This window comes from Pneumocystis carinii (assembly GCF_001477545.1).
Source record: "Pneumocystis carinii B80 chromosome Unknown supercont1.6, whole genome shotgun sequence".
In the NCBI taxonomy this organism is placed as follows: domain Eukaryota; kingdom Fungi; phylum Ascomycota; class Pneumocystomycetes; order Pneumocystales; family Pneumocystaceae; genus Pneumocystis; species Pneumocystis carinii.
The window spans coordinates 235,884-261,687 of NW_017264718.1; the positions used below are offsets into that span (position 1 = coordinate 235,884).

The 25,804-nt window shown below is 27.5% G+C and overlaps 12 protein-coding genes across 12 annotated transcripts; 4 read left to right on the forward strand and 8 right to left on the reverse strand.

Moving 5' to 3' along the window:
- Nucleotides 1-34: 34 nt before the first annotated feature.
- T552_01506 (hypothetical protein) lies at nt 35-2,345 on the reverse strand. Its single transcript, XM_018370088.1, has 9 exons — nt 1,886-2,345; nt 1,655-1,828; nt 1,252-1,605; nt 1,066-1,200; nt 887-1,015; nt 676-825; nt 499-630; nt 295-453; nt 35-252 (listed from the first exon to the last, which is right to left on the reverse strand). The coding sequence occupies exons 1-9, from the start codon at nt 2,297-2,299 to the stop codon at nt 79-81; spliced, it is 1,821 nt and encodes a 606-aa protein (XP_018226244.1). The 5' UTR covers nt 2,300-2,345; the 3' UTR covers nt 35-78.
- Nucleotides 2,346-2,358: 13 nt separating this feature from the next.
- T552_01507 (hypothetical protein) lies at nt 2,359-2,746 on the reverse strand (the record flags this gene model as incomplete). Its single annotated transcript, XM_018370089.1, has 3 exons — nt 2,359-2,475; nt 2,527-2,564; nt 2,633-2,746. 3 exons carry the CDS (start codon nt 2,744-2,746, stop codon nt 2,403-2,405), a joined length of 225 nt encoding a protein of 74 aa, XP_018226245.1. The 3' UTR covers nt 2,359-2,402.
- Nucleotides 2,747-2,869: 123 nt separating this feature from the next.
- On the forward strand, nt 2,870-4,646 carry T552_01508 (hypothetical protein). The gene is made up of 8 exons (XM_018370090.1): nt 2,870-2,940; nt 2,988-3,143; nt 3,191-3,427; nt 3,475-3,546; nt 3,592-3,961; nt 4,006-4,213; nt 4,263-4,410; nt 4,452-4,646. Exons 1-8 carry the CDS (start codon nt 2,916-2,918, stop codon nt 4,598-4,600), a joined length of 1,365 nt encoding a protein of 454 aa, XP_018226246.1. The 5' UTR covers nt 2,870-2,915; the 3' UTR covers nt 4,601-4,646.
- A 470-nt stretch (nt 4,647-5,116) lies between these two features.
- On the reverse strand, nt 5,117-6,509 carry T552_01509 (hypothetical protein; the record flags this gene model as incomplete). The annotated part of the gene is made up of 5 exons (XM_018370091.1): nt 5,117-5,575; nt 5,621-5,806; nt 5,849-5,971; nt 6,014-6,226; nt 6,273-6,509. The coding sequence occupies 5 exons, from the start codon at nt 6,507-6,509 to the stop codon at nt 5,117-5,119; spliced, it is 1,218 nt and encodes a 405-aa protein (XP_018226247.1).
- Nucleotides 6,510-6,537: 28 nt separating this feature from the next.
- T552_01510 (hypothetical protein) lies at nt 6,538-10,195 on the reverse strand. The gene is made up of 10 exons (XM_018370092.1): nt 9,942-10,195; nt 9,721-9,887; nt 9,565-9,678; nt 9,283-9,523; nt 8,696-9,241; nt 8,489-8,650; nt 8,231-8,440; nt 7,560-8,185; nt 7,063-7,515; nt 6,538-7,012 (listed from the first exon to the last, which is right to left on the reverse strand). Exons 1-10 carry the CDS (start codon nt 10,147-10,149, stop codon nt 6,584-6,586), a joined length of 3,156 nt encoding a protein of 1,051 aa, XP_018226248.1. The 5' UTR covers nt 10,150-10,195; the 3' UTR covers nt 6,538-6,583.
- Nucleotides 10,196-10,676: 481 nt separating this feature from the next.
- T552_01511 (protein transporter SEC61 subunit alpha) lies at nt 10,677-12,495 on the reverse strand. Its single transcript, XM_018370093.1, has 7 exons — nt 12,437-12,495; nt 12,305-12,384; nt 12,158-12,255; nt 11,945-12,114; nt 11,264-11,886; nt 10,883-11,216; nt 10,677-10,835 (listed from the first exon to the last, which is right to left on the reverse strand). Exons 1-7 carry the CDS (start codon nt 12,447-12,449, stop codon nt 10,723-10,725), a joined length of 1,431 nt encoding a protein of 476 aa, XP_018226249.1. The 5' UTR covers nt 12,450-12,495; the 3' UTR covers nt 10,677-10,722.
- Nucleotides 12,496-12,767: 272 nt separating this feature from the next.
- Nucleotides 12,768-17,831, reverse strand: T552_01512 (hypothetical protein; the record flags this gene model as incomplete). The annotated part of the gene is made up of 15 exons (XM_018370094.1): nt 12,768-12,847; nt 12,897-13,083; nt 13,130-13,289; nt 13,334-13,399; nt 13,445-14,169; nt 14,209-15,064; nt 15,110-15,197; nt 15,242-15,518; nt 15,565-15,700; nt 15,743-16,029; nt 16,075-16,350; nt 16,395-16,535; nt 16,578-17,180; nt 17,236-17,352; nt 17,394-17,831. 15 exons carry the CDS (start codon nt 17,829-17,831, stop codon nt 12,768-12,770), a joined length of 4,437 nt encoding a protein of 1,478 aa, XP_018226250.1.
- A 1-nt stretch (nt 17,832) lies between these two features.
- Nucleotides 17,833-18,321, reverse strand: T552_01513 (hypothetical protein; the record flags this gene model as incomplete). The annotated part of the gene is made up of 4 exons (XM_018370095.1): nt 17,833-17,848; nt 17,892-18,028; nt 18,138-18,246; nt 18,293-18,321. 4 exons carry the CDS (start codon nt 18,319-18,321, stop codon nt 17,833-17,835), a joined length of 291 nt encoding a protein of 96 aa, XP_018226251.1.
- A 595-nt stretch (nt 18,322-18,916) lies between these two features.
- T552_01514 (hypothetical protein) lies at nt 18,917-20,382 on the forward strand (the record flags this gene model as incomplete). The annotated part of the gene is made up of 4 exons (XM_018370096.1): nt 18,917-19,123; nt 19,170-19,883; nt 19,930-20,093; nt 20,140-20,382. Exons 1-4 carry the CDS (start codon nt 18,961-18,963, stop codon nt 20,380-20,382), a joined length of 1,284 nt encoding a protein of 427 aa, XP_018226252.1. The 5' UTR covers nt 18,917-18,960.
- A 772-nt stretch (nt 20,383-21,154) lies between these two features.
- Nucleotides 21,155-22,721, forward strand: T552_01515 (hypothetical protein). The gene is made up of 11 exons (XM_018370097.1): nt 21,155-21,368; nt 21,420-21,471; nt 21,517-21,600; nt 21,658-22,015; nt 22,059-22,147; nt 22,192-22,274; nt 22,322-22,348; nt 22,393-22,401; nt 22,450-22,491; nt 22,530-22,616; nt 22,668-22,721. Exons 1-11 carry the CDS (start codon nt 21,201-21,203, stop codon nt 22,677-22,679), a joined length of 1,011 nt encoding a protein of 336 aa, XP_018226253.1. The 5' UTR covers nt 21,155-21,200; the 3' UTR covers nt 22,680-22,721.
- Nucleotides 22,722-22,743: 22 nt separating this feature from the next.
- Nucleotides 22,744-24,491, reverse strand: T552_01516 (hypothetical protein; the record flags this gene model as incomplete). The annotated part of the gene is made up of 10 exons (XM_018370098.1): nt 22,744-22,971; nt 23,018-23,167; nt 23,211-23,251; nt 23,295-23,545; nt 23,591-23,683; nt 23,728-23,856; nt 23,900-24,095; nt 24,147-24,233; nt 24,300-24,372; nt 24,426-24,491. 10 exons carry the CDS (start codon nt 24,489-24,491, stop codon nt 22,744-22,746), a joined length of 1,314 nt encoding a protein of 437 aa, XP_018226254.1.
- Nucleotides 24,492-24,825: 334 nt separating this feature from the next.
- T552_01517 (hypothetical protein) lies at nt 24,826-25,718 on the forward strand. The gene is made up of 3 exons (XM_018370099.1): nt 24,826-24,976; nt 25,021-25,267; nt 25,321-25,718. The coding sequence occupies exons 1-3, from the start codon at nt 24,852-24,854 to the stop codon at nt 25,417-25,419; spliced, it is 471 nt and encodes a 156-aa protein (XP_018226255.1). The 5' UTR covers nt 24,826-24,851; the 3' UTR covers nt 25,420-25,718.
- The last annotated feature ends 86 nt before the right edge of the window (nt 25,719-25,804 follow it).

Genomic DNA, 25,804 nt, shown 5'->3' on the forward strand with positions numbered 1-25,804 from the left:
TAATGAATTTACATGAGATATTTTCATAATTTACAGATTTCTTACATATCCTAACATTGATAAACATTAATAATACATTTATAAATGAACTTGAAGTATATCTCCAATACCAAAACCCCGATTACATGAAGGGCAACGACGTTGTCGAGTTTCTATGCGTTTATTTATACATTCTTTACAAAATATATGTCCACACAAAGATATTGCTGTATTTTTCCATTTAGTTTCACATACTGAACATTTAGCCATGCTCTAAAATCATTAATTCCATTTTAAAATTTAAAAATACTTTACTTTATATATTTTTAATTCGTCTATATCTCCATTAACTGTATTTTGGTTTTTATTTCTCTGAATTTGTATTTTAAGTTTTTCGACTTTTTCCTCTGCAATTCTTTTAGAATTCGTTTCTGTACTAGTAATATTTTCTTGTTCTATTAATCGTTGTTTTAGCTAATATAAAATGTTAATACATATAAAAAATATTATCATTATCACCATAGAAATTTGTTGTCCAATTTTTTTTATATTATGATCTTTTTCTTCAATTTTCAATTGAAGTTCATGAACTTTTGAAATAAGAGATTCGTTAGCTGGTCTTAAAATGGCTATTTGTTTTTCTAAAATTATCTAAAAATAATTATGAATTATTCAATCAATCATAAATATTCATACTAATTTTTGCATTGTAATCTTTTCTGCTTCCTGTAGTTTAATAATAATATCACCCGCTTTAGAATTTTGTTGTTTTAATGTTTTATTTTCAATTGTTAATTTATCTTTAGCTTTCATAGCATCAAAATATTTTTGATCAGCTTTAGCTTTCTATTAAATTGTTAAAATTTAATATAAAATATAAATATATATATATATATATTATACATACATCTGCGTTTAAACGATAAAATTTATCCTCTTTTGCTATAATTTCATTAATCTTTAAAGAACTTTGATGATGTGCCTTATTAAAAGCATGTTCTAACGTTAAAAGTTCTGAACTTAAACTTTTATTTTGCTATTAAATATTTTTATAAAAAAATATCATCTTAATCTTATACTATATACCTTTTCTAAACGCTCATTTTGCTTTAAAAGCTCTTCTTTAGATTTTTCCGATTTTATATCTTTTTCTATTTCATATTTTTCTTCCATTTGTTTATTTAATCGTTCAACTTGCTCCTCTAGTGCACTAATTCTTGTCTTTATAAATCGTCAAATCTCATTTAATAAAATTTTTAAAATATATTTTACATTACGAGTTTCTAAAAGTTCCATAAGTTCTTTTTTTACTGTTGAATTTTCTAATTCCGTAGCTTTTTTTACATTAAGTTGTGATAAAAGCTCATCTCTTACTGTTCTAACTCGTGCAAGATCTTGCTCTACTTTACTCAATTGTTCTTTCATATCATTAATCACTTTTTCTTGTTCATTAAGAATTTCTTCCTTAAATTCTATCCTTTCTGATCTTAATTTCTCTATTTCTTTATTAATTCTTTCATATCCCGGTTCAATTTCTTTAATTTTCGCTGCACATAATTCATATTTATTTCTTAAATTATAATATACTTCTGAATTCACTATTTCTTCCTCTGTTGGATTCTTTAACTACATTTTTCATTATTTTTTTTATTTTATTCTTTTAATTTCTTTTCACCTTAAGTTGAATTTCCATCAATTCTTCTCGTAATTCTTTTTTTTCTTGATTTAACTTGTTGATTTCTAATAATCTCTTTTCATTAATCACTTCCATTTCTTTTATTCTTATTTCATTATCCTTCTTCTTCTTCTCCTCCTCCTCCTTCTCCTCCTCCTCCTCTTCTTTCGATATCTAAAAATTAATTAGTTTTTAATTATTATCTCTTCATCATCATTATTATTTATTAACATTTTCTTCCATTCCTTTCTTTCCTCCCATTTCTTCCTTTTTTATCTCTTTATCTTCCTCATTCTCCTCTTCTTTTATCCTCTTTTTATTCATTTTTTCCTTGGTTTCCCTATAATTCCTTTCTCTATCTATTTGTTTTTCTAATAATACTATCTCATATATCATATCTTCCAATTTCTTCTCTGAATTCTCCCTTTCTATCTTCAATTGCTCAATATATGATCTTGCTATGGTCAATTCTGACGATAGCTTCGCTGCGTAGTTTTTCATTCTTTCCATTTCTCCTTCTTCAATATTCGATGTTTTAATATGATTAAAAATAGATCCTACTATATTCATAATTCTACTCTTTTTCTCATGTAAATGTGCTGAAAAGTTTGTATCACTCTCTAATAATAGACTTGATAGATTCATATCACTGATCACCCCTAACCCTAACCCTAACCCTGAATAGATGTTCATCTCATTTAAAAACTATTTCATATTTTTATATTATTTATAATTCTTTTTTAAAATATTAATGATTTCTTCTAACCTCGTCAAACCATGCATCCATCACTGCAATATGTTGTTCTTGATAGGTGGTTTTTCTTTCCAATTCCTCAACCCTAACCCTAACCCTAATGGCTTCCCTCTTATACTCCTTCATCCTTCTTAGTATGGCTTCCTTTTGAAATATCTAAATAAAAAGGTTAATAAAAGGTTAAAATATTAAGGTTTTAAAGGTTTTAAATAATGAAATATTACTTCTAATTGAAAATTTAGATTATTATCATCTAAATCATCATAAAGAGATTTCTTTAAAGGAGGTTCATATGGATTAGTTTGAATGATAAGATTTTGTCTCTTTTTTATTTCCATGTAAAGAGGAAAGTAAGATTGGAATAAGAGAGATTATAATTTGAATAAGTAAGAAGTCGAAAGTTTAGTTAAGAAATAAGGGAAATTTTTGTAAAAAATAGGTTTTGAACCGCACGCTTAGGTTTTTTTAAAGAAAGGAGTTTTTAGGAGGGATGAATAGAAGGGATAGATGGAATTTATTACGGAATCAGTAGGTATTAAGATGAAGAAAAGAAGAAAGAAGTAGTTAAATAAGAAATAGTTAAGTCGAGGCTTAGATTTACGCCGAGAGTTAGTAAAGAAGTAAAATATGGAGAAGAGAGGGGGGTAGAGGGGGAAAAAGTGGTAGAAAAAGGAATGGAAGATAAGGGAATAAGAGAGGAAAGGGTGATATATAAGGAGAAAGAAAAAGAATTGAGTAAGAAGGATATATGGAGAGAAAAAAAAGATTAATGAAAAAAAAAGTGGAAAAAAAGGGAAATAATGGGATAAAAAGTAAAGAAATGAATGGGGAGGAATTAGAGGAATCGAAAGATGTTTTTTCCGGAGGAAAAACGGAAGATTTAGGGAATCTAGAGGATATTAAGAGGAAGGTTAAAAGTGAAGGAATGGAAGAAGAAAAAATACAAGAAAAAGAGGAGAAAAGTGTAATATGTAATGTAAATTTAAGAGTAGAAAAGGAATATGTGGGTAAAAGTGCAGGTTTTTTTTGGAAGAGAAATAAGTTAAGAAAAATCTGATATAAGAAGGATATAATAAGGTTTTGGAGGGTAAAGAAGGAGAGGAGGATAATAAAGGAATGATATATGAAGTAAATGATGGTATGTTTGGGAGATGGAAGACGATAGTAGTTGAATTGGAATGAGATGTAGAACAAAGTGTCAAAGAGACGAGAAAAAATAAGAAAAAAAGAGCGGTATCACCGATTAATAGTGAAGAGATTACTATAGAACCGGATCGAATTAAGATTTCGGATTTATGTAAGGATATACGAATAGGAAGAAAAAGTGTAAAATTTAATGAGATACGTAAAATGGAAGCAGTAAAGAAGAAGATGAAAACAAATAATGGAGAATTATCAGGAAAGAAGATATTAGTGAATGGAAAGGTAATAAGTGAAAGAGAGAATGGATCGATTGATAAGAATATACAAAAAACAAATATGGATACTGATAATATGGGAATGTCAATAATAAGGAATGGAAATATGGAAGTATCTAAAAATCATTTAAAAGGGTATTTTGAAGAGTTTTATATTTTATTTAGATTAAATGTTTAAGGGCACCGCAAGTTCGTGTAGTTAATGGAAAGATTGTTATAGATGAAACATCATTACAGGTTGATAGACGTGAAAGAGATGTTAATCCAGATGCAGAAATGGAGCTGGTTGAAGAAAATGATTTATCAAGAAAAGTTAATAGTGCTAGTTGGGGTAAAAGAGAGAAATCTGATCGATGGTCGTTAGAAGAAACTCAACGATTTTATAATGTTTGGTTTTTTTTTTTTTAAGGAAAAAAAGTATTTTAAATGTTAATAGGCGTTATCACAGTGGGGGACGGATTTTGGGGTTATATGTAAAATGTTTCCAAATAGAAGTCAGCGACAAATAAAAAATAAATTTAATTCAGAAGAAAAAAAATACCCAGAAAGGATTAATACTGCTCTTAAATTACGGGAGCCTATTGGTAAGGTTTAAACATAAAGATTTATTGTATTTTATTACTAGATATTGTTGCATATTCGAAAGCTATTGGTTCTACATTTAGATCTATTGATGAAATTCAAGATGAATTAAAAAAAGTAAAAGAGGATTTTGAAGAATCAAGGAGGATTTCAATGGAAAATTCTCGAATTTTGATTAATAAGAATGTATAAATTAAATGTTTATTGGGTTTTAATATTAAATATCTTTCAATTTAGTCTTAATTTTTCTGGACAATTATATATATATATATCAATATTATGAATATAACTGATTTTGAAATTTCGTTATACAGACAATATATTTATGTAAAGTTATATTGAAATTATCTAAGTTTTTAATTAAAGTTATTTTTTGTTAGAATAAATTGGATATTTATAATTAAAAGGATTAAAAAAAAGAATTATCTAATGCTTTATTTAGTTAAGATACGAGTATTATAGGAATTTTCAAGTCATTTAATTTAATAAATTGTCTTTACAAGCTTTTTTTTTATTATTTTAGGATCTCTATGTTATAAAATAAAAGAAACAATTTAGACAAATAAAGCTAATAATAATAATACATGAATTTTATCTAATAAAAACACAAGTCTTATCTAATAAACATATTAAAATAATACATTAAGTAATAAATCCAATATAAATTTAAATCCAATTCTGCATAAAAATAGTTTAAATGCCTAAAACTTACATAATAAAAACCTTTCTAATCTTATCTCTTGGAAATTTTTCGGTTGTAGCAGGATCCCAAATAACATCTTTTGGAATTCCAAATTTTTCGTTCTTTTCAAATAAACTTCTTTGATTATATACCCGACCATTAGGGAGTGCTATTAGTTCATTATCACTTTTAATTTTCTCTCCTGTTAATGAATCTATAAGACTTGATCTAGCAGCATGAGCATATGGTACTAGCGATGCAATAGAATTCAATTCTGATGAACAAATAGGACAAAGTGTAGAATGAAAAAGAGTTGTATTTGCTTTTTTAGATTCGGAAGAATAACATGATGGTGTTTTTAAAGAAGAGAGGCCTGCTGAAAGCGTAATATATAATAAAGGAGGAATTGAAAGGTTATATAAGTTATGATGAGTTAATACAAATAAATCTGCCAATAATTCCCAACGATCAAGAGAATAAAGTTTCTGTAATTAAAGTTAAAACTATAATAATTATGTAAAATATGATACTTTATAAGGTTCACATTCCGTATCTGGTGGAAATATTAAAAGTGCTGTAGAACGTTTAAATTCTTCAATATGTTCTTCTGAAAATTGTGTTAAATATTTTCGTGAATATACAATAGCTTGAAGTCTCTCGCCTTTTCTAATAAGTTCAATATATTCCTGTAATTTTAATTCAAATTCCAAGTTAACCTAATTATAATAAGAATAAATTTATTTATAAATTTTTTTTACTTTATTTTTCCTTAAAAAAGCTTTATTTTCTGCACACCATGCAAGACATTTTGTTGTATCTTTATTTCTTAATGCCTCCTCAATTTTTTTGTACCGAACAAATATATCAATATCCACCAAATTCTTTTTATATAAGTCTTTTTCTATTTAATAAACATATATTACTTCAATATTTCTTTCTTTTGCCAACTGTTTAGCTGTTTCACTCATTCCTTTACGTAACATATAATCTATTAAAAGACGATCTAACCGAATTTGATTCCAATTTTCATAGTCTTCATCTTCAATGTTTTCTATATTATGTAGCTCTCTTAAATGATCTATTCGTGCCTTTAATTTCTCAAAACACTGTATATCTTTTTGATTTAACATAAATAGCTAAAAATCTCAAAAATAGTCCTTTTTTTACAGAAAAAAATGCTACTTTCTCCTTTAACTCTTGAGTCTTATAAAGAATATTCTTTAATTGCTCTATAGATGTCTGTATTTCATCTTCTGTACTAAAATTTAACTTTTCAATTTCCGATAAAAGAAAACTTGAGTGTTTTTCAACATATTTTTGAGACATCTTAAAATTCATTCTTAATGTTTCATAAGGAACTCTTATCATTGATTGTTCTAACATTAAATGGTTTTCTAAATTAACCTTAGTAGCTTCCATCTTGATATTATAATATCGATTAGAAAAACCTAAGTTGATAAAAAAATATAAATATATAAGCAATTATATAAATATTATGTTAATAACTTGCGTGCTGTTTCAATATTATGAAGTAGCTTTTGAATAGATATTGGTTTAGTCGATGAAGTAATTGAATCAGATGAATTTATTTGATTTAAATATGTATCTTGAGAATTATTTTGAATGTTAAAAGAGAAAGAGTTTCTTCTTCTTATTCTTTTTCGTAAACTGTGAGGTATTTTTGTAAATAAAGTAAAGTTATTGTTTGTATTGTATAAAAGATTATCATCGAGTCTTAATCTTTTAATTCCTTTAAAATCAGGAAATAAATCAGTATCTGAATTGAAAGATATGTAAGAAAGAAGTTGTTGAAATGGTGTTTTTAAATATGTTTCTTGAATTGAAGAAATTTTGAAAAAATTAACATTTGTTAATTGTGTGTGAGTTTTTTTAAGTAATTGTATATCAAAAAGCAAGTTAAGCTATAAATTAAATGTTTAGTATATTTAAAATAAGTGGTTAGAATTCTTACTTCAATATCTAATTCTAGATCTGTCCAATAAATAATTAATAAAGGGAATTTAAATATGTTTTCAGAAGGTATGCTTTGAATTAATGTATGTAATTGATGTTTCCATATATCCCATTTAGCTGATAATAGAGAATTTTGAGTATCTAGAGGACTGCATTCAAAAACGATAGCACCTATATTTTTATAATGATTTTTTTTTAAAGTATCAGACATAGGCATTATAATTTGAATATTTAAATCAAAATCAGTTGTTAATTTCCAAACAAATTCAGTAGAATCAGGTTTTAAATGAAATTTTTCTCTTAACCAAAGTGATGTTGGAGTTCTATAATCTGTAGAAAAAATGAGAAGTTGCCATAAATTAAACGATATTTTTGATTCATGTTTTAGTTTTGAAACAAGAATATTAGTCAAGTCTTCATTTTTCCAGAGTTCGTTTATATGATAATGGGTCTATAAGTTATTAAATATAAAAAAATTAAGCCATTATTTTAGACCTTCTTTAAAGTTTCAGCCATATTTTCATCTGTTTCATTATTTAAAAATCTATATACTTTTTCTCCTTTGTTTTTATTTTTTATATTTATTGTATTTATATCTTTTAATGCAGAATAATATTGATGCAATTTTTGCCTCTGTTTTTCCTTAATTTGCTCCAATTCTTTCTTTTGAGATGCTCTTAAATTATACTTTTTCCTCATAATTTCAAATATGTTTCTAAAAACTCTTTTTTTATTCATATTCTCTGCTACAGACTCAAAAACAGCATCAAAAATGACCTCTATAATTAATGATTCTGTAATTTCATGTGCAAATTCCTTTAAAATTTTATTTCTTTTTTCAAGAGACTCGAATTCAGTTTTTATAGTTGCAATAACTGTCTTTATTTGATTATCCATCATTTCTAAGAAAAATGTGTTTAAAATATCCAAGAATTGATGTTTTGAAAGCCTTTTAGGTTGTTCTTGATCTGTTGTATTTTTTAAATCACATAAATTTTTATTAAATTTGCTTGATGAATCATAAAAATGGTATTTATTAGGAATTGATCTCTTTGTTTCATTACCAGAATCTAATGATTCAAAAATATTGTCTGTATTTTTAATATTATTTGAAGAAATGTCTGAAAATATAAGTATTAATATATAGTAATAATAGAAGAATATACCTTTGGGAATTTGAGGAAATTTGGATTCTAAATTTAAAGTTCCTTCATCTTTTTCATTTTTAAATTTGTTAATATCATTTTCCTTGATATTAATAAATAATTCTTTTGAGGGGAGTCTAGAAGAATCTAGTCTATTAGTTGCCTCTTGATTTATGTTAAATAGTGATGGTTGAAAAGCATGAGTGTTTGAATCTAAATATGGAACTGACACTAGACAATGGATGTTATTATAGAAATAAATAGATAGGAAATATTTACATTCTAATGTTTCATTGACCGGCTTTTCAAGAGTTGAAAAAAGAGGATATGTAGAACATGGCTCACTCGTTGATCCATTAATAATATCTGAAAAAGATTGTGAACCACGTTTGGCTTCAACTAGACGTTTACAAAACTTCTGTTTAATTGGAGGTTGAGTTTCTATAGAAAAATATTAGAATTAATTAATCAATTAATTGATATTACCATCCCATTTAGAAGACTTATGAATATAAACAGAAACAGGAGATCCCTGTGCATTTCTATAAACTGTAAGACCATATGATTCACAATTTATAGCAGTTTCTTCAATATTATCGCATCCTAACATTTCTGCAAGTACATCAATAGGAAATGGCGAATGATTAGCTAAATAAGAACGTCTCATTGCCTTCAATGCACCTTTTCTAATATTTGTAAAATGCATTTCAATTGAACATGCCATAAGATATGTTGTTTCTTTGCTTGAAACTAGTTTAAAAAAACGAGTAAAAAGATTTTGAGCTGCTTCAGTATTAGGTGTATTATGAATTCCAATTCTTTCATTATTTCTTTGAACTAAAGCATATAATTTCAATGCATGTTGAATAGGAAATGAAAAAAATAAATCTGTAGGCAATGTTTGAGCCTGACGAGTAATATCTGGATCTTGAATTCGTGACAATATATAATAAGCTCTAAATTCCGGTTCATTAGGACATTGAATATTTAGACACCGCAAATCATCATAAAACTCAATTAATGATTGAAGAACTAATATGTTAAATATTGATTAAAATAAATAAAAATTTAACCTTTTTGCAATTGTTCATTTTCTTGCTGTTGACTAAAGCTTTTAACCTCACACAATTGATGCAAACAAAGAATATGATATCGTGCTATACGTTCATGGCAATCTACTGCTTCTAATCCACGACTATTTTGAAAAGTAAAGTCTTGACGTATAGAACGTGTCCTATCCCGAACAAAACTATGTGTTTCTGATAAACTATCTTTACCACAGATAATACGATCAATAAGATAATCAAGTGTTGACTAATAAAATTAAAAAAACTATATATAGAAATATAATTTACTTTTAAAACATGTGGTGGACGAACATCTGATGGTAACGCTTGTTCATTACCTGCTGCCGGCCTATGAAATGCCTTAACTGCAAGATTTTTATCAACCCTTCCTGTCAATGGATTCTAATTCTATATTAAAAATATATATTATATCTCATCACAAACAATTTCCCAGCGTTCAAGGTTTTTTTGATATTCTCGCTGCTCACGTTCAAATAGTGGGCACATATCTTGACATGTTCCAACAAATGTTAATGCTTGATTAAGCCGTTTAGGCTTATTTGGATCATCGATCAATCCAAGTCTTGTTGCTTCTTCTCTTTCACGTTCTCCTACATAAATTTAGCCGTATAACATTCCCTTTCAATGAACCAATTAGAAATTACGTTCTGGTTTTAATTCTTCATATCTATTTCTTGACTGAACTCTTTCAAATCGTTTTTGTCTTCCTTCTCCACCTTGTTGAGTATTTATCTCCTCATTTTGAAGACGTCCCTTATTAGAGGATGTCTTAATATGCTTTATTCTTGAAAATAGATTAGCTATACGAGATCCTCGTGTATCTTTTGCCCAGTTTCTTCCTCTAGTTTCCATCTTTTATATTTTTATGGATATAAATGTATATATATATATATATAATAGATTTTTAATGCCAGTTCTTCATTGAAATACATATCAAATCCTATTAATCATAGAATAAGGTAAAATCCCAGGAAAAAACAGATATTTTATCTTTTTAAGTGCTTTAAACTATTAATTATTTAAATTTATTAGCCTAATGATATTAGAAAAGATTTAGAATTAATAAAGGTTTAATATTACTTATAAATATTAAGATTAATGTTATTATTAACTGTATTTTATTTAAGAATAATCAATATTTGTTTTTATGAGGTTATAATTAAGATTATTATTTATACGGTAGTTAAGATACTTTAAAAAAAAAAGAATTAATTTTTTCTATTTAATAATCATCAATTATCCTAACCTTTTTATCTCATTATTAGAATACAAATGAATAATCTTTCTGTATTATTTATCAGGAAATAAGAATCAGTAAAATTAAGGAATTCGATGATAATATAGAAAAGGATATTAATGATTCAGAAGGAAACATAATTATCCCTAAAGAAAGACATTTATAGCCATTAGTTATTGGCGAATATTTTAATTGAATACATTGACTATGGAATTGCTTGTATTTTCTTTGACCATTGTTTCAAAATAATTATAAATTGTTGTTGTGCATAAAAGAATTGCAGTTCCTGAACCAAGAGCTCCTAGTAAAAGTAAGATATGAATGTATGAAGTTAAAAGAAAGGGATACCTAAAAGATCAGAAAAAATTGATAGAGCACCAATACAGGCACCAGAAAGCCATGCAGCAGTAGGAACGATACGTTTTAATTCCTTGTACATACTTTTTTCACGATGTCCTGCAATAACAACTTGTTGTTCTTTGAGTTGTTTAGCAACGTCTCTTGGTCCACTTCCTGATACTTCAATCCATAATTTGGAAAATAAAGCACATACAAAAACGATAAATAAAACGTATACAGTGGTATGTATTGGGTCAAGAAGAGCTTCTTTAATATTTAATGGAGGAGTCATCATGTATGCAAGACCAGAAACAGCACGATTCTGAGTTGTTCCTGGTACTGACTTGGTTATTTTAGTATTTGAATTACTTTCTAAAATAAAAAATATACCTTCCATGTTCCAAAAAGCCTAACAAATATATTATCTGGAAATTTGCGATATAGCATTTGAGAAACAATAAATATATTTGAGGTTAAAGCACTTTCTAACATGACCGGAATATTGCTAGTATAAAACAATTTCACGGAATATGTGCCATGTTGTCCTCTAAGCTTGTTTGATTTAATAGGTATTTCAACTCTAAATCCCTGTAAATAAATTATGACTGCAAAAACTAAAATAGTTGCAAGAAGGTTCATGATATTTGGCAAGTTTTGACGATAAAAGGCCTCCCTAAGAGCACGTGTTTTATTATTCCAGGTAAAAAGAAGATGCAATAAAGCTAATAAAGCACCTTCAAATTCAGGACCTCGTCCCGTGTTTATAGTTGTAGGACTAAAAATTTTCCATATGATACTCTCGCATATGTTTGTTGCAATAAATAAGGAAATGCCGGATCCAAGACCATATCCCTTTTGAAGAAGCTCATCTAAAAGAATAACAATCATAGCAGCAGCTACCAATTGTATAACAAGAAGTAAACATATCCCTGCTCCTAAATCGCTTGGTTGACCATAGGTACCGCTTGCAACAAAGACAGCTGCTTGACCAAAAGATATAACAAGTGCCAGAACTATGAATGGTGAATTCTTCGCAATATATTGGATACAAAAAATTGAAAATTTTCTTACGTTTTTGTGCTGTTTGAAATAATTCTCTATCAGATTTCAAATCGAGATTAACATCAATCAATTGTGATCCTGCAAGAAGCTGAATAAACATCCCAGATGTTACAATAGGTGATATTCCAAGCTCCATTAATGTACCACGATTAGAAGCCAAAACCATACGCATCCAAAATCTAACATATATAAGAATAAAAAAAAGGTATTCGCAAAATATACAAAGGATCCGCCGAGTCCGAAGATGCAATACCATATAATGGAACTTGTGACATAACCAAAAATATTAAAAGAATCACACCTGTCCATAACATTCTTTGCTAAATACTTGATTAATTAAATTGTTATATAAAAACAAAAAACAGCTACTTGAAATGGAATTTTTCCCTCTGGAGATAAAATCTCTGGAAGTAATGATGTAAAAGGTTTGACCAAGTCAAGAAATCTCACTATTTATTAAGTTATTAAAAAATAAAAAAAACATTTTCTGGTAAAATTTACATCCGCTAGACATTCTTGGCCCTTGATATAACTAATGTATCAAAAATATGAGTATCTATTCCCTTTATTTTCTATTAATAAAGTAAATTATTTGTTTTTTTAACGTCGTTACGTAAACTTGGACCGCTTGACAACTAGGATCCTCCTAATATTAAAATATATAGAAAACGAAGATACGATAGATTAAATGTCTATTTTCAATGAAAGACGTTTTTTAAGTGAAAATATTAATATTAGTTATTTGAAGGGAGAGAATCCATTTTCAATGTAAATATAGATAAATGTGTGTAATTCGTTAAACATGAAAATATGTAATGAATAAGTAAAGAATTTAGGACATGGAAAGAGCTGTAGTATCAATATCGCATGTAGATAATTCAGCCAACTTTTGAACGTTAGGAACATTAAGCCCTGTATTACAATATTATTAAAAAAATATAAATTGATAGAAAATACATACAAGAAGGTAGATAAATTTGAGGACGCGAGAGTTCTCTTATTTCAGGAATTTCATAGATGCTACTTTCATCAAGAGAGATGGCTTCCAAGAAAAAAGTGTTACTATGTTGATCTTCGACGACTTTATTGGCTATAACTTTAAGTATTTCTGAACTAATAGGATGTTCATAGTCTGCGACAGAATATTGCTAAAAATTCATGTTAGATGCATGTTATTAGAGAAAAGATGTTTACATTAATTAATTTTTGTATTTGTACAGGTGTTAAAATCCAACATACATCAAAGATGATTCCAATATCTTCTATAGTTGATTTCTTAAGTTGAAGCAACTTTGTGACTTGCATAAGATGTTCCAATTGTAAAATTCCCTCGGGTAAATCATGGTTTTTACACCTACAAAAAAGTTAAGACGATTTTTTTCTTTTTTTAATAATTACCATTCTTCAATACGACACGCGTTATAGTGTATTTGTAAGCCTCTTTTCCAGGACAAAAAGTTTCTTCTAATTACTTTTAAAACATAATATAAAAAATAGGAAAGCATTAACCTCATAAGTAAATCATTAAAAGCAGTTACTCCAACAAGTTTTAAAAGCTCATTAATAGCTTGTTTATGTATACTGTGTTCCAGATAATATGACTTTGTAGCTCTATATACCCTATTGAATAAACTAAGAAGATCATCCATAGTGAATTGAGGATTATTTGTTCCTTGGAGTAATTTATTAAAAAATTTGTTTCCATCTGTAGTAATGAATCCAGGAAGAGATTGAGACTCAATTATTGCTGGAACTATCATTTTATGTAATCTTTTTTTGACCTCTTTCATCCATGTATGATAAATATTAAATTCTAAGTTTTCTAGATCATGTTTTATTAACGAGATTAACCGATTGTATTCTTCCCATTCTGTATCTGTCATTTCTATAGTAATTCGATACAATATATCATTTTCTGCTATAGATATAAAAGATAATACTTCATGAACATTAGAAAGCCAAAACATGTCGAAATCTATAACATCTTTCTCATCATGTTCTACCACTACTTGTTGTATTGTTTGCATAACATTTGTTAAAAAATCCTCAGATTCCTTAATAAGTCCATATTTCCACATTTTAAATGTAATAAAATTTATTAAATAAGCAGGAAACAATATTTCTTTACGAGGTAAAGAATTTTGTATGCTTGGTTGGGGAATTTTAAGATTCTTAATTACTTCTACCATAATTTCATTATTAAGCACATCATTATTTTTAATTATATACACAAACTATAAATATTAGCTTATTAGCAACTAATAAAAGATTACCTCATGATTTATATCTTTAATTGACGCATATGAAGTTTTAGGCATTTCATTATTTAACATGTTTTGTTTTTTTGGCGGAGATAATGGAAACAAGATAGATGCTGGACGCTGTTTGTGGTCTGTCTTTTGTCCATATAATAGTTTCCCCTCAAAATAATTATTTTCTTTATTAGAACCAGGTGAAATATTTTGCCGTTTTGTATATAGTTTAGAGGGGCTTGTAGCAAATTGTTTAGTATTACTTATAAATCTTGTAGAACCATTTGGTCTAAAGCCAAGAGGTGCATTCTTACCCATCGATAGTCTATTAACTTCATCTTTAAGATATTCTATTTCAATTACAAGGTTGGAACGTGCATTTTCATATTCAGCCTTTTGAGAAAGTGCAGATTCAAGTTCTGTCGATTTATTAAAAAGAGATTCCCTTAAAATATTGCTTTCTTCATTTAACTTCTTAAGATTGACCTTTGATATGCTTAGCTGTTTCTTCAATGCATGTATTTCTTGCTCTAAATCGAATGCTTTTTCTAATGCTTTATTTGCATTGTTTAAATTATTTTCAAGGTTATTGCGTTCTTCTTCCCATTTTTCACTTTTTGTTTTCCATGTATTATTGAGATTCTCTAAATCCTCTATTTGTGCTAATAATAATTTGTTTTCTTGATGTTTTTTAGATAAATTATGGGTAAGTTCTATAACTTTATTCTCTAGTTTATATGATACTTCCTTGAAATGGCTAAGAGATTTGGCCTCAATGCGTAATCTTTTTAATTCATCTTTTGCTTTTTTGCGTCTCCAACATGATTGTATGCAAACTATTCGTTTGTATTGTATTTTATACTTTTTACGGGCAATACTGAAATTGTTATTTGAAAAATAATATTAAATAAGTAATGCTTACTATCTTTTCCATAAAGATTGTATTTTTGTAGCTGTTTTCTCCTTTCTTAAAGCAAGAACTTTCTTTTTTATAAGATAACAGCGCACAACTAAATCGCGTTAATTTACAATTAATTAATAATATAAATAATACCCGATTGTAATAGAATAATTGCGTTCCTTGTTTTTCTGTATAAATTCTGCGAATAATAACGTCTCCAGGCCGTTTGTAATTTCAAAGCAGCTAAATTACACTTCATTTCATATGCTTTTTTGCGTATAGAAAACCCTCTAGCATAATTCTGAAGGAGAATGATAGATTTTCGAATCCTAATATAACGTTTACGATACATATAAGAAAGCATATTTTTCTGTATCAATATAGCACATTCATTTAAACGATTAAGACGAAGATGTTCAAAATATGCCAACTATTGTTTGTTAAATAAGGAGAAAGTATAATAAAGTAAATATTACCATTCCTGCTCGAAAAAATATTTTTGTTAAACCAATTTGATATTTATTTGAATCATCAACTGTCTTTTCTAGAATTTCTATGCTAAGTTTTTTAGCTTCATTATTCCAAAAAGATGAATGAACAAGTATATAGTATCTAATTGTTTAAGTAAAAAGAATGTTGTAATCTTTTTCCTACCTAGAAATAAATTCTTGAAATGTCCATCTACCTGGAAAGCCTGCTGAACTTATTCTAATTGTTTCCAAAACACCGCATGCACGAAGCTGGCTCAAAACCAACTTTGGTTCAAATTTCCAAGAAACTTTCTCATCATTAGGTTTAATGCATCGTATATAATGAACATTAGTCGAATTTATAGTATCCATTAAGCCAATTAAAGAAGATTTAAATATTGAACCTAACGTTGGCTTTTTTAATAAGGAATTAACTGGTTTAGACGTGTTATTTTGAGATCCATATTGATTCTACAAATTTATAAGTAAATAATTATTTGAATAGCAAATAATTACTTTTTCTTGGAAAGCTAGAGATGATAAAATTATTTCTTTCACAAAATTATTGGTAGTTGAATTTAATAGGTTTAATAAATCATCTGAAATGGTGTCTTTATTTTTCTCAATAAAACCATCAGACTGATATGTCACTTCTAAGGCGTAATGGCAAATTGTAAATGAAGACATTCCGAACCTCGCTTTTCTAAAATAATTCTGATATGTTGGGATGGTAAAATTCTTAACTAGCTTAGTAACAAAGGATTCATCAGATCCAGCAGGTAACCTGCTCTCCTATTGAAAATTAATAATAGAAGAAATATAGAAATATTATAAACCTCATCAAGAAGAGATAATATTCCCAGTCGCGATTCAATAAGATCAATGCAAGGTTGGTTATCGGAGAAATCAATAAAAGTCCAATTAATTTTTTCTCTGATATATTCTTCCTGTTCGAGTTTAAATACATGCTGAGTAAACTATTTACCATTAAATTAAACATAAAGAAATAAAGTTATAACCTCCTGCTGTAATTTTTCATTAGCATAATTGATACAAAATTGTTCAAAAGAATTTATATCAAAATGCTCAAAACCATAAATATCAAGTACACCGATAAACGTTTTCGTCTTGATTTCATCTTTTGTTTTAAGAATGCAATTTATAGAATTAATTAACCAATCAAAAAGAGAAGAATACAAAAACTTGGATACGGAATCACGAACAACAATTGCTTGTTTTTGATTAAGATCTGTAATAATTTTCTCGTTGCGTGTATTTATTTGCTTTTTAACAATCCATTTCGCAAATTGTACATTATCTATTCCGAGTAATTTGCAAACGAATTCTACAGTAGCATCGGATGCTGATAATAATGCATTATTCCTTAATGCCTGAATCTTCACATTCCCTAAATGTAGTAAAGCTGCTAATACTTTAAAAATATCATTCTGAACTTCATCGGTGATCCCCATTGTTTTTAACGCATTTCTGGTCATAATAAAATCATTTAAATCATTAATTCCAGGAATGGTAGAACTTTCGCCCTGATTTAAATAATGAAAATCACTTGGATCTTTTAGACCAAATTCTTCTTTCTCATTTTCCGTTGCTCCAAAACAAAGCTTAAACAATTAAATTGTATCCTTTAAGAAAAAAAAAAAAAAATAGTAAATTTACCTGATAAAATATATGATAATTTCGTTCATTTTTAGGTTGAAAGACTATACGAGATCTTTCAAGAAGATATGTCCGAATTCTTGCCCCTACTATTTCTGCGTTATTATCGAAATTAATCTAATAATATTAATAATATGGCTAGGAATTATTTAAATCACCTCAATATATTTTCCAAATCTAGATGAATTATCATTACGAATAGTTTTTGCATTTCCAAACGCCTCTATAACAGGATTTGTAGCTAATATTCGCTCTTCTGTTTCACTCATTTCAGATTTGATATTTTTGAGTTCTCGATTCAATGATCTTTCTGGATCTTCAACCGTAGCAAAATATCTCATAATATATTTGGCTGATACCGTTTTTCCTGCTCCACTTTCTCCTGAAACAACAATCGTCTGATTTATATTATCGCGAATCATACATCTATATGAATCTTCTGCAATAGCAAAAATATGAGGTTCAAGTTCTCCTTTATTTTTCTTCGAATACGTTCGAATAATATCGTTCGAATATAGCGCTATATTCTGAAAAGGATTCACTGCTATCAAAACAATCCCTGAATATGTATATATTTGAAGTTGTGAATATCGCATTTTAATCGTATGTAAAACTATTAAAATTATTAGCAAAATCCCCTTATTCAATTCATTTACTTCCCAGATGGCTCGTTTAAATATGATAAATTAATTAAATCTTCTGTTGCTTCAAGCATAGGAGGATTTCGTAATTGAAGAATTGACGAATTTTCCATTACTTTGAAATCTTCTTCTTTCGTTTTAACCACATGTTCCTATCAAATAAAACGTTCAATTCCGTTCAAAATTCCTTTCTTTTTACATAGTTTTAATTCAGAATTTAATCATTCTCTTTTAAACCATGTTTATCATATAAAAAATTACCTTTCCATTATCATCCAAAAAAATTAATTTCAAAATCCCTTCTTCAACTGAATGTTCTTTATATTCTGCTGATATCCAGGCCTCTTGATCATCATGAAACCAACAATGTCTAAAAAATCCTTTTATTTCTAAAAAAAAAAAATCTTTCGCCTTACGTTCCATTAAGAAATGTTTCATCTATCATATTTATCCTTTTAATTTCCCTTTTTTCCCTATATTATCCTATTTATTCTTTAAGACTTTTCTTTTAAAAAAAAATCCCTAAAAATACTCAAAATTGCTCGTTTTTTTTCGTTCAAAAAACACTCTTTCAATCTTTTTGCTAATCCTTAGCTATATTTTAATAAAAAACGCTTCTTCCTGGCGTTTTTCCTTCTAAAAACTCCCTTCAAAATCTTCCTCTCGTGCTAGTCGTGATGGTAAATCTCGCGTTTGGCGTTCAGAATAAATGCACTTTCGCGTATATCACGTGATTTTTATTTAAAAAAAGTCACGTGACTTGGCCCTTTCTATATTATAAAAATCATAAATAAAATCCTCCTATTTTATAGTTTTTAAGATATTTTTTAATTAGTTTTAAATGTATTTTGATAATTTTGTTAATGAAATTGTTGAGATTTATTTTTTAAAAATAAATCAGTTTTTTCCGAGAAAAAAAGCCGTCTCGCTTAAGGTTTTGTATTTTATCGAGACGTCAGCTTAATTAAAGAGGTATATTTGATAGGAATAAATGGTTAATATAGGGCTAATTGATATAGAAATATAAGATTTAATAATAATTGAAAGATAAAATAAATTTTCTTGAGAAAAAAAAGCGAAAGAAATGTCAGAAAATTTGAATATATGTAATAAAAAAATGATGGAACGTCTTGCACCAACACCACAGAATACGCCGGCAGGAAATAATATTTCTATTATTTCAGGGTCTAATGTATCATGTGGATCAGGAGGAGGAGTAGTTTCATCGTCAAAAGATGATCGAGAAGGTTTTTTTATGAAGAATAAAGTATAACGATTTAATAAGGAGGATAGATCCGCCAGTATCAGGACGTAGTTCATTATCGTGTGGACCAGGCCTAGTATCTATGATTCAGGGGAAATTAGGGACATTGGTAGGTCAATCGTCGGGTTATATTGAATCGTTACCGTTATCGGTGAGAATTCGAGTGGAAGGGTTACAAGGTCTTCAAGCAGAGCATTCTAAGCTTGAAGCGCAATTTCAGAATGAAATATTAGAATTGGAGAAAAAGTATCATGAACTGTGTTCTCCTTTGTATCTTAAACGCTCAGCTATTGTTGCTGGTGCAATGGAGCCTACAAATGAAGAGATTGAAGCAGGTCGTGAATTTGGAAGAACGTATGATACAAATAATAAGAAAGGGGATGTTGAGAATAAAAAAGGAGGAATGGATAATGATGTTAAGGGTATTCCTGAGTTTTGGTTAACAGCAATGAAGAATCATCCATCATTAGCGGAAATTATTATGCCAGAGGATGAGAAGGCATTATCTCATTTGGTAGATATTCGGTTAGCGTATCTTGATAGACCGGGGTTTAGATTAGAGTTTTACTTTTCAGATAATGAGTTTTTCTCTAATAAAATAATTAATAAAACGTATTATTATAGAACAGAGTTAGGTTATGGTGGCGACTTTCTCTATGATCATGCAGAAGGGGATAAAATTGATTGGAAAGCGGGTAAAGATTTGACAACAAAAATTGAGATCAAGAAACAGCGTAATAAAAGTAAATATTTGTAGTTTTATGGGCAATGTTTTTTAATGTTTTATAGATACAAGGCAAATGCGTGTTGTGAAAAAGGTTGTTCAAACCGAAAGCTTTTTTAGGTTTTTTAGTCCTCCTGTAATTTCAGATATTCAAAATGATGATGATGATTCGGATATCGATAATCGACTTGAGGCTGATTATCAATATGGTGAAGATATTAAAGAAAAGGTGCCTTTTTTTTCTTCTTTTCTAATCATTGACTTATTATGTAAAGCTAATTCCTAGAGCAATTGATTGGTTTACTGGCGTTGCTTTAGCTTATGAAGATGAATATAGTGACGATGATGATCAAGATTATACTGATGAGGAGGGAAATGATGATGATGATGACGATAATGATGATGACGATAATGATGATGACGATGATGATGACAATGATAATGACAATGATAATAATTTAGATTGCAAAGACGCTAATAAGCCTAAGCAAGATCCTGCTGAATGCCGTCAGTCATAATATTTTCTTTTAAAATTTTCTAAAAATATCAATTTAAAAAATTAGGTTTAAAATGTCTTTTATTTATCATTATTTGTTTTGTCTTATTTTAGAATCTTTTTTTTAATTTTGATAGTCATTATTTATTAAAATTTAAAATTAGTTTAATAAAAATATTAAAACTTTTATTTCTTTAATTCTAATCTTTATTTACTCTAGATTTTACATGATTATATTAGAATTTGAATATTTTATTTAGGAAATATATTTCCCTCTTAAAATTTTATCATTTTTAACTTTTATTTATAAATTTAATATAAATTTCCCTCTTTTTCATTTATTATACTAATATAATAAATATATATCTACATAAAATAAAATTTTACAATTTTTATAAAATAAACTATTATTTTCTACTTTTTTTAAACTAAATTCAATCATAAATCTTTTTATTTCCTTTCATTCTTTAAATACTCCAACTACTATCTCATTTTTTAAAATTATACCTTTTATCATTTTTTTCTAAAATTTTAAAATCTAATAAAACTATAACTCTCATCTTTCATAACAATTCTTCAATTTCTTTATATACAATTCAAATACTCTTCTTTATACATTTAATCTTATCTATATTTCTTCTATTCTACTGATCTATCTTTAAAACATAAAATATATACTTTTTATTCAAAATCATATACATATTTACATAAAATTATAGGATAACTCTTCCAATTGCTTTTGATCTACCATTATTTTTTGTATGTTTCTTCACCTATCTTCTACCGTTCAATGCCCTATATCAACCTCATTTTTTCAAAATCTCAGCTTTAACAGCCAAAATGATTACTAAACGATTGATAAAGGACCTCTTTAGATATGATTCATATAGTATACGTTGTTTTAGTTCATTTTTTGCTGCTCGTCAAAGTTTATATGATGAAACATTGAAAAACTTGCGTTTAACTAAAGAATCAAAAGTAATATTCCAAGGTTTTACTGGGAAACAAGTTGCTATATATTCTTCGTTTGATACTATTCGGTTTTGATACGATTTATAGGCAACATTTCATGCGCAACAAGCAATAGATTATGGTACATGTGTAGTTGGAGGTATAAATGGAGAAAAGAGGTTTTTTGAGGGTTAAAAAAGTAAAGGAATAAACCCGAAGAAGGCGGGAACAATGCATCTTTCTCTTCCAGTCTTTAAAGATGTTAAAGAAGCTATGAAAAATACAAAAGGTGTTTTGAGATATATTTTTTTATTTTGAATATGAATTAATGGGAAATAATATGAAGTGGACATTTCAGCTATTTTTGTTCCGCCACCTCTTGCAGCAGAAGCAATTATAGAAGCAATTGAAGGGGAGGTTCCTCTTATTGTGGCTATTACAGAAGGAATTCCGCAATATGATATGATTCGTATTAATCAAATTCTTAAAGTTCAATCTAAAACACGGTTAATTGGACCTAATTGCCCAGGAATTATTGCTCCAGGCCGTTGTAAGGTTGGAATTATGCCTAGCCATATTCACAAACAAGGAAATGTTGGAATTGTTTCTCGATCAGGGACATTAACTTACGAAGCAGTTAATCAAACAACAAATATTGGGCTTGGTCAAAGTTTAGTTATTGGAATTGGAGGGGATCCATTTCCGTAAATAATTTTTATATTTTTATATTATATTAATTATTTAAAGAGGAACTAATTTTATTGACGCCTTGAAATTTTTCTTAGAAGATGAAGAAACAAAAGGAATTATTATTATTGGTGAAATTGGAGGATCAGGTATAACTATATAGATATATTTTTTTTTCTAAATATTTTATTAGCTGAAGAGGATGCAGCTGAATTTTTGAAGGAGGCAAATCTTTCATTATCATCACCTAAACCAATTGTTTCTTTTATTGCTGGGGTATAATATTTTAATTCATTATTTTTTTTGAATTTACTTCTTATTAGATTTCAGCTCCTCCTGGGCGTAGAATGGTATTTTATTCTATATTATAATATGATTATTAACATATCTTTAGGGTCATGCTGTAAAATATTAAAAAATCTAAAAATAATATTCTAATCTTTATAAATAGGGCGCAATTGTAACAGGAGGAAAAGGAACGGCAAATACTAAGGTAATTTTCCTAAGTAAAATAACAATTTAATATTTTAGATATCTGCTTTGGAAAAAGCTGGCGTTATTGTATCCAAATCTCCTGCTCGTCTAGGAACCCTTTTATATGATGAATTCGTAAAACATGTTAGAAAAATTAATATTTTTTGTATTTTACCATTTTTAATATAAATATAGGGACTTGTTTAAAAAAAAATTATATAAAATATATTTGCATATATTATTTTCAGGGCAAATAATAAATATTAACTCATCATTCTAGATGAAAATGTTTTATATATATAGATTCAAATGCTTCCCTTATTATATCAATATCCTTTCCCTGTCCAGATTCTATCATATTTATTAACCTTTTCTTAGCTTCTCGTAATTCATGTAATCTTTCAAGAATATAACTTTTACCATATGGGCTAAAAATAACCCATCCAAGATTCCATGTCTTTTTATAATGTTTCCATCTGTCATAAAAACCATCAACTATCTATATATTTATTAAAATATTAATATATATATATATATTTGTATACTTTATTATAATAATTATTCTTAATAATAATAATACTTAAAGAAATTGTTTCACTTAATGAATGAAATGCAAAGATTTTGCGTATAGTAATATATATATATATATCTATTATTATAAAAACAAGAAATCCTATTAAAATCTTATTTTGAGCCTAAATATTAATGTTAATTCAAAAATATATAATAAATAAATACCTTTGATTCATCAAACTTTTGTATTTTTTCAACTAGGAAACCTTAAATTATCATTAAAATGTATTAAAATTCAATTTTCATTACATATTATATAAATTGGTATATGAATAAGAATTATAGGCAACACAAGCAAAATATGTATCATTAAAAAAATCGTCATTTGAATAATTTGAAATAAAACCCATTTCCTAGATATCGTATGCAAATTAATAATATCAACAGCTTCTATACATGATAATTTTAGAGCTTTCAATTCTTTTTCTAAAATATTATATAAATCTGAAATATCATTATGAGAAGGATCTAGTCGTTGCAATTCGAAGATATTTATAAAACTAATATATATTAGAATTATTTTCTTTTTTTTTTTAAAAATGTACCTTTGTGTTATTGATATATAATCTTTTGCATTAATATTTTTATTATCTCCAAATAATATAGTCCGTGAAAATTCTGAAATTCTTAATATATCCCTTTTATCTACTAAATAACTTATTCAATAATTATCTATATTTACCAATTTTTTGCATTAATAGTGATTTTCCATAGTCTTTCTTGAATAACTTTAGTTAATTTTTTTACCGTATTTTTAGGTTCTATTAAGAAATCATCTTTATACATTCCAATGTGAATAGGCCTTCCATATCTAATAATATTAAAGTTAATTGCACCCAAAAAACATCCCCTACGTAACAATTATATTACTTCGATATTTAGATTTTTCAAGATATGTTATTCCAACTGGAAGAAGCGTCACATCATTTAGCTTATCAATCATTCTTGTTGGATTTTCCTTATGATTAAACATATTATATTTATATTGAAGTGCAACCCATGATCCACCATCTTTTAAATCAAGAAGATGAGGACTAGTATGTGATGTACCTAATTATTATTATACATTTATATATCTAATCTACCTTTATTCATACATACCTTCTGGATAAATAACCAATGTTTCTAATTCTTTCATCGCATTAAATGTAATTTCAAAAAGTACACGATTATTCTTTGTTTCTCTGTCTATTTTAATAATTAAAAAACCATACATATAAATTCCCATTAAATATATTGATCTTTCTTCATTACCTACTGGAATTACCCCCAATTTATTAAGAATTTTCGTCACAATTGGGTTAATTTTAAAAATAGAACTTTTTGCCTAAAAATACTCATTCATACTCCAATTAACTAACATATATCTATCATCTATACCCAGAATCGAACCTGTCTAGGAAAGGTTGCCGCAACTATAGCTATATCTATCATCTTTTTACCCATCAATCTCCCTTCTTTTTTTCCATAAAAAATCTACTTCCCATGTTTGTATGCGTACAAAAAATAATAACCGGCTTCTTAAAGTCAATAATTTCATGTTCAATAACTAATTTCCTCAAATTAACCCCTTCTTTCCCCTTATTTTAGACAAAATTTATACCCGTAATTGACCCATAAAATCCACGTAATAATAGCCTATAACAACCAATATAAGCAAACAAATATCTCCAATTCTTTCTATTCTATCTACTTACTTTGATAGATACCGGAAAATAAGGTATAAACAGGAGAATCCCATGTTATATGCACTTTTTACTTTTTTTTGACGTCGATCTGCAGGCTCCACGCGCGTCATAAAAATTCATGAAGAGGGGATTATCTATTTTGACAGATGATGAGGTTATATCAGAGGATCAGAAGGAGAAATACGTAGAAAATCAGTTAGAAATATCATCAGAACCAAATAAACTAAAAAAACTGGATTTAAAGTGAGTTATTAGGAGTTAAATAAGGGATGATTAATATTATTTAGTGAAGAAGAAAAAAGAGAAGAAGAAGGGGCAGAAACGGTGATAACGTGTCATTTTCCAACGGAATGTATGTATCAGCCTAGAAGATTTAAGTCTTTTTCGGCATATGAAGCGCATTATCAGAAACAACATTGTAATGTGTGTTTTGAGTGTAAAAAAGTGTTTCCATCATTAAGAATGATGGAACTTCATATTTCAGAAGTACATGATCCTATATTTTGTTTAAAGAAAGAAAGAGGAGAAAGAATAGTATGGGTTTTATGTATTTTTTTTTTGAAGAGAAATTGATGGGTAATATATAGTTTAAATGTTTTATTGAAAGTTGTCAAGAATTATTTATGAATGTGAAAAAAAGAAAGAAACATTTGATGAGAGAACATTTTTATCCAAAAGCTTTTTAATTTTTGGATGATAGTCGATATGTTTTCTAATATGAGTGTATAGGAATATCATTTCGATGTGATTTATACAGGGATTTCATCAAGAAATACGAGTCTTCTTGTATCATCAAAGAAAAATGTGAAAAAGAAACCAAAACCTAAAAATTTGGAAAAAATGCAACAAGATTCTGAAATAGAAAAACTTGTAGATAAAATGACAACTACACGACTTGTTTCATCGAGTATACGATTTGTAGGCGGTAGAAATAAATAACTTATAGTTATTTTTATTTTTAAAAATGAGGAGTTTATTAATAGAAGAAACTAATTTTAAATAATTAAAGATATAATATGGTACAAAATTATTGAAAGAATTATAGAGTATGATGGTATTCTATCAATTCAT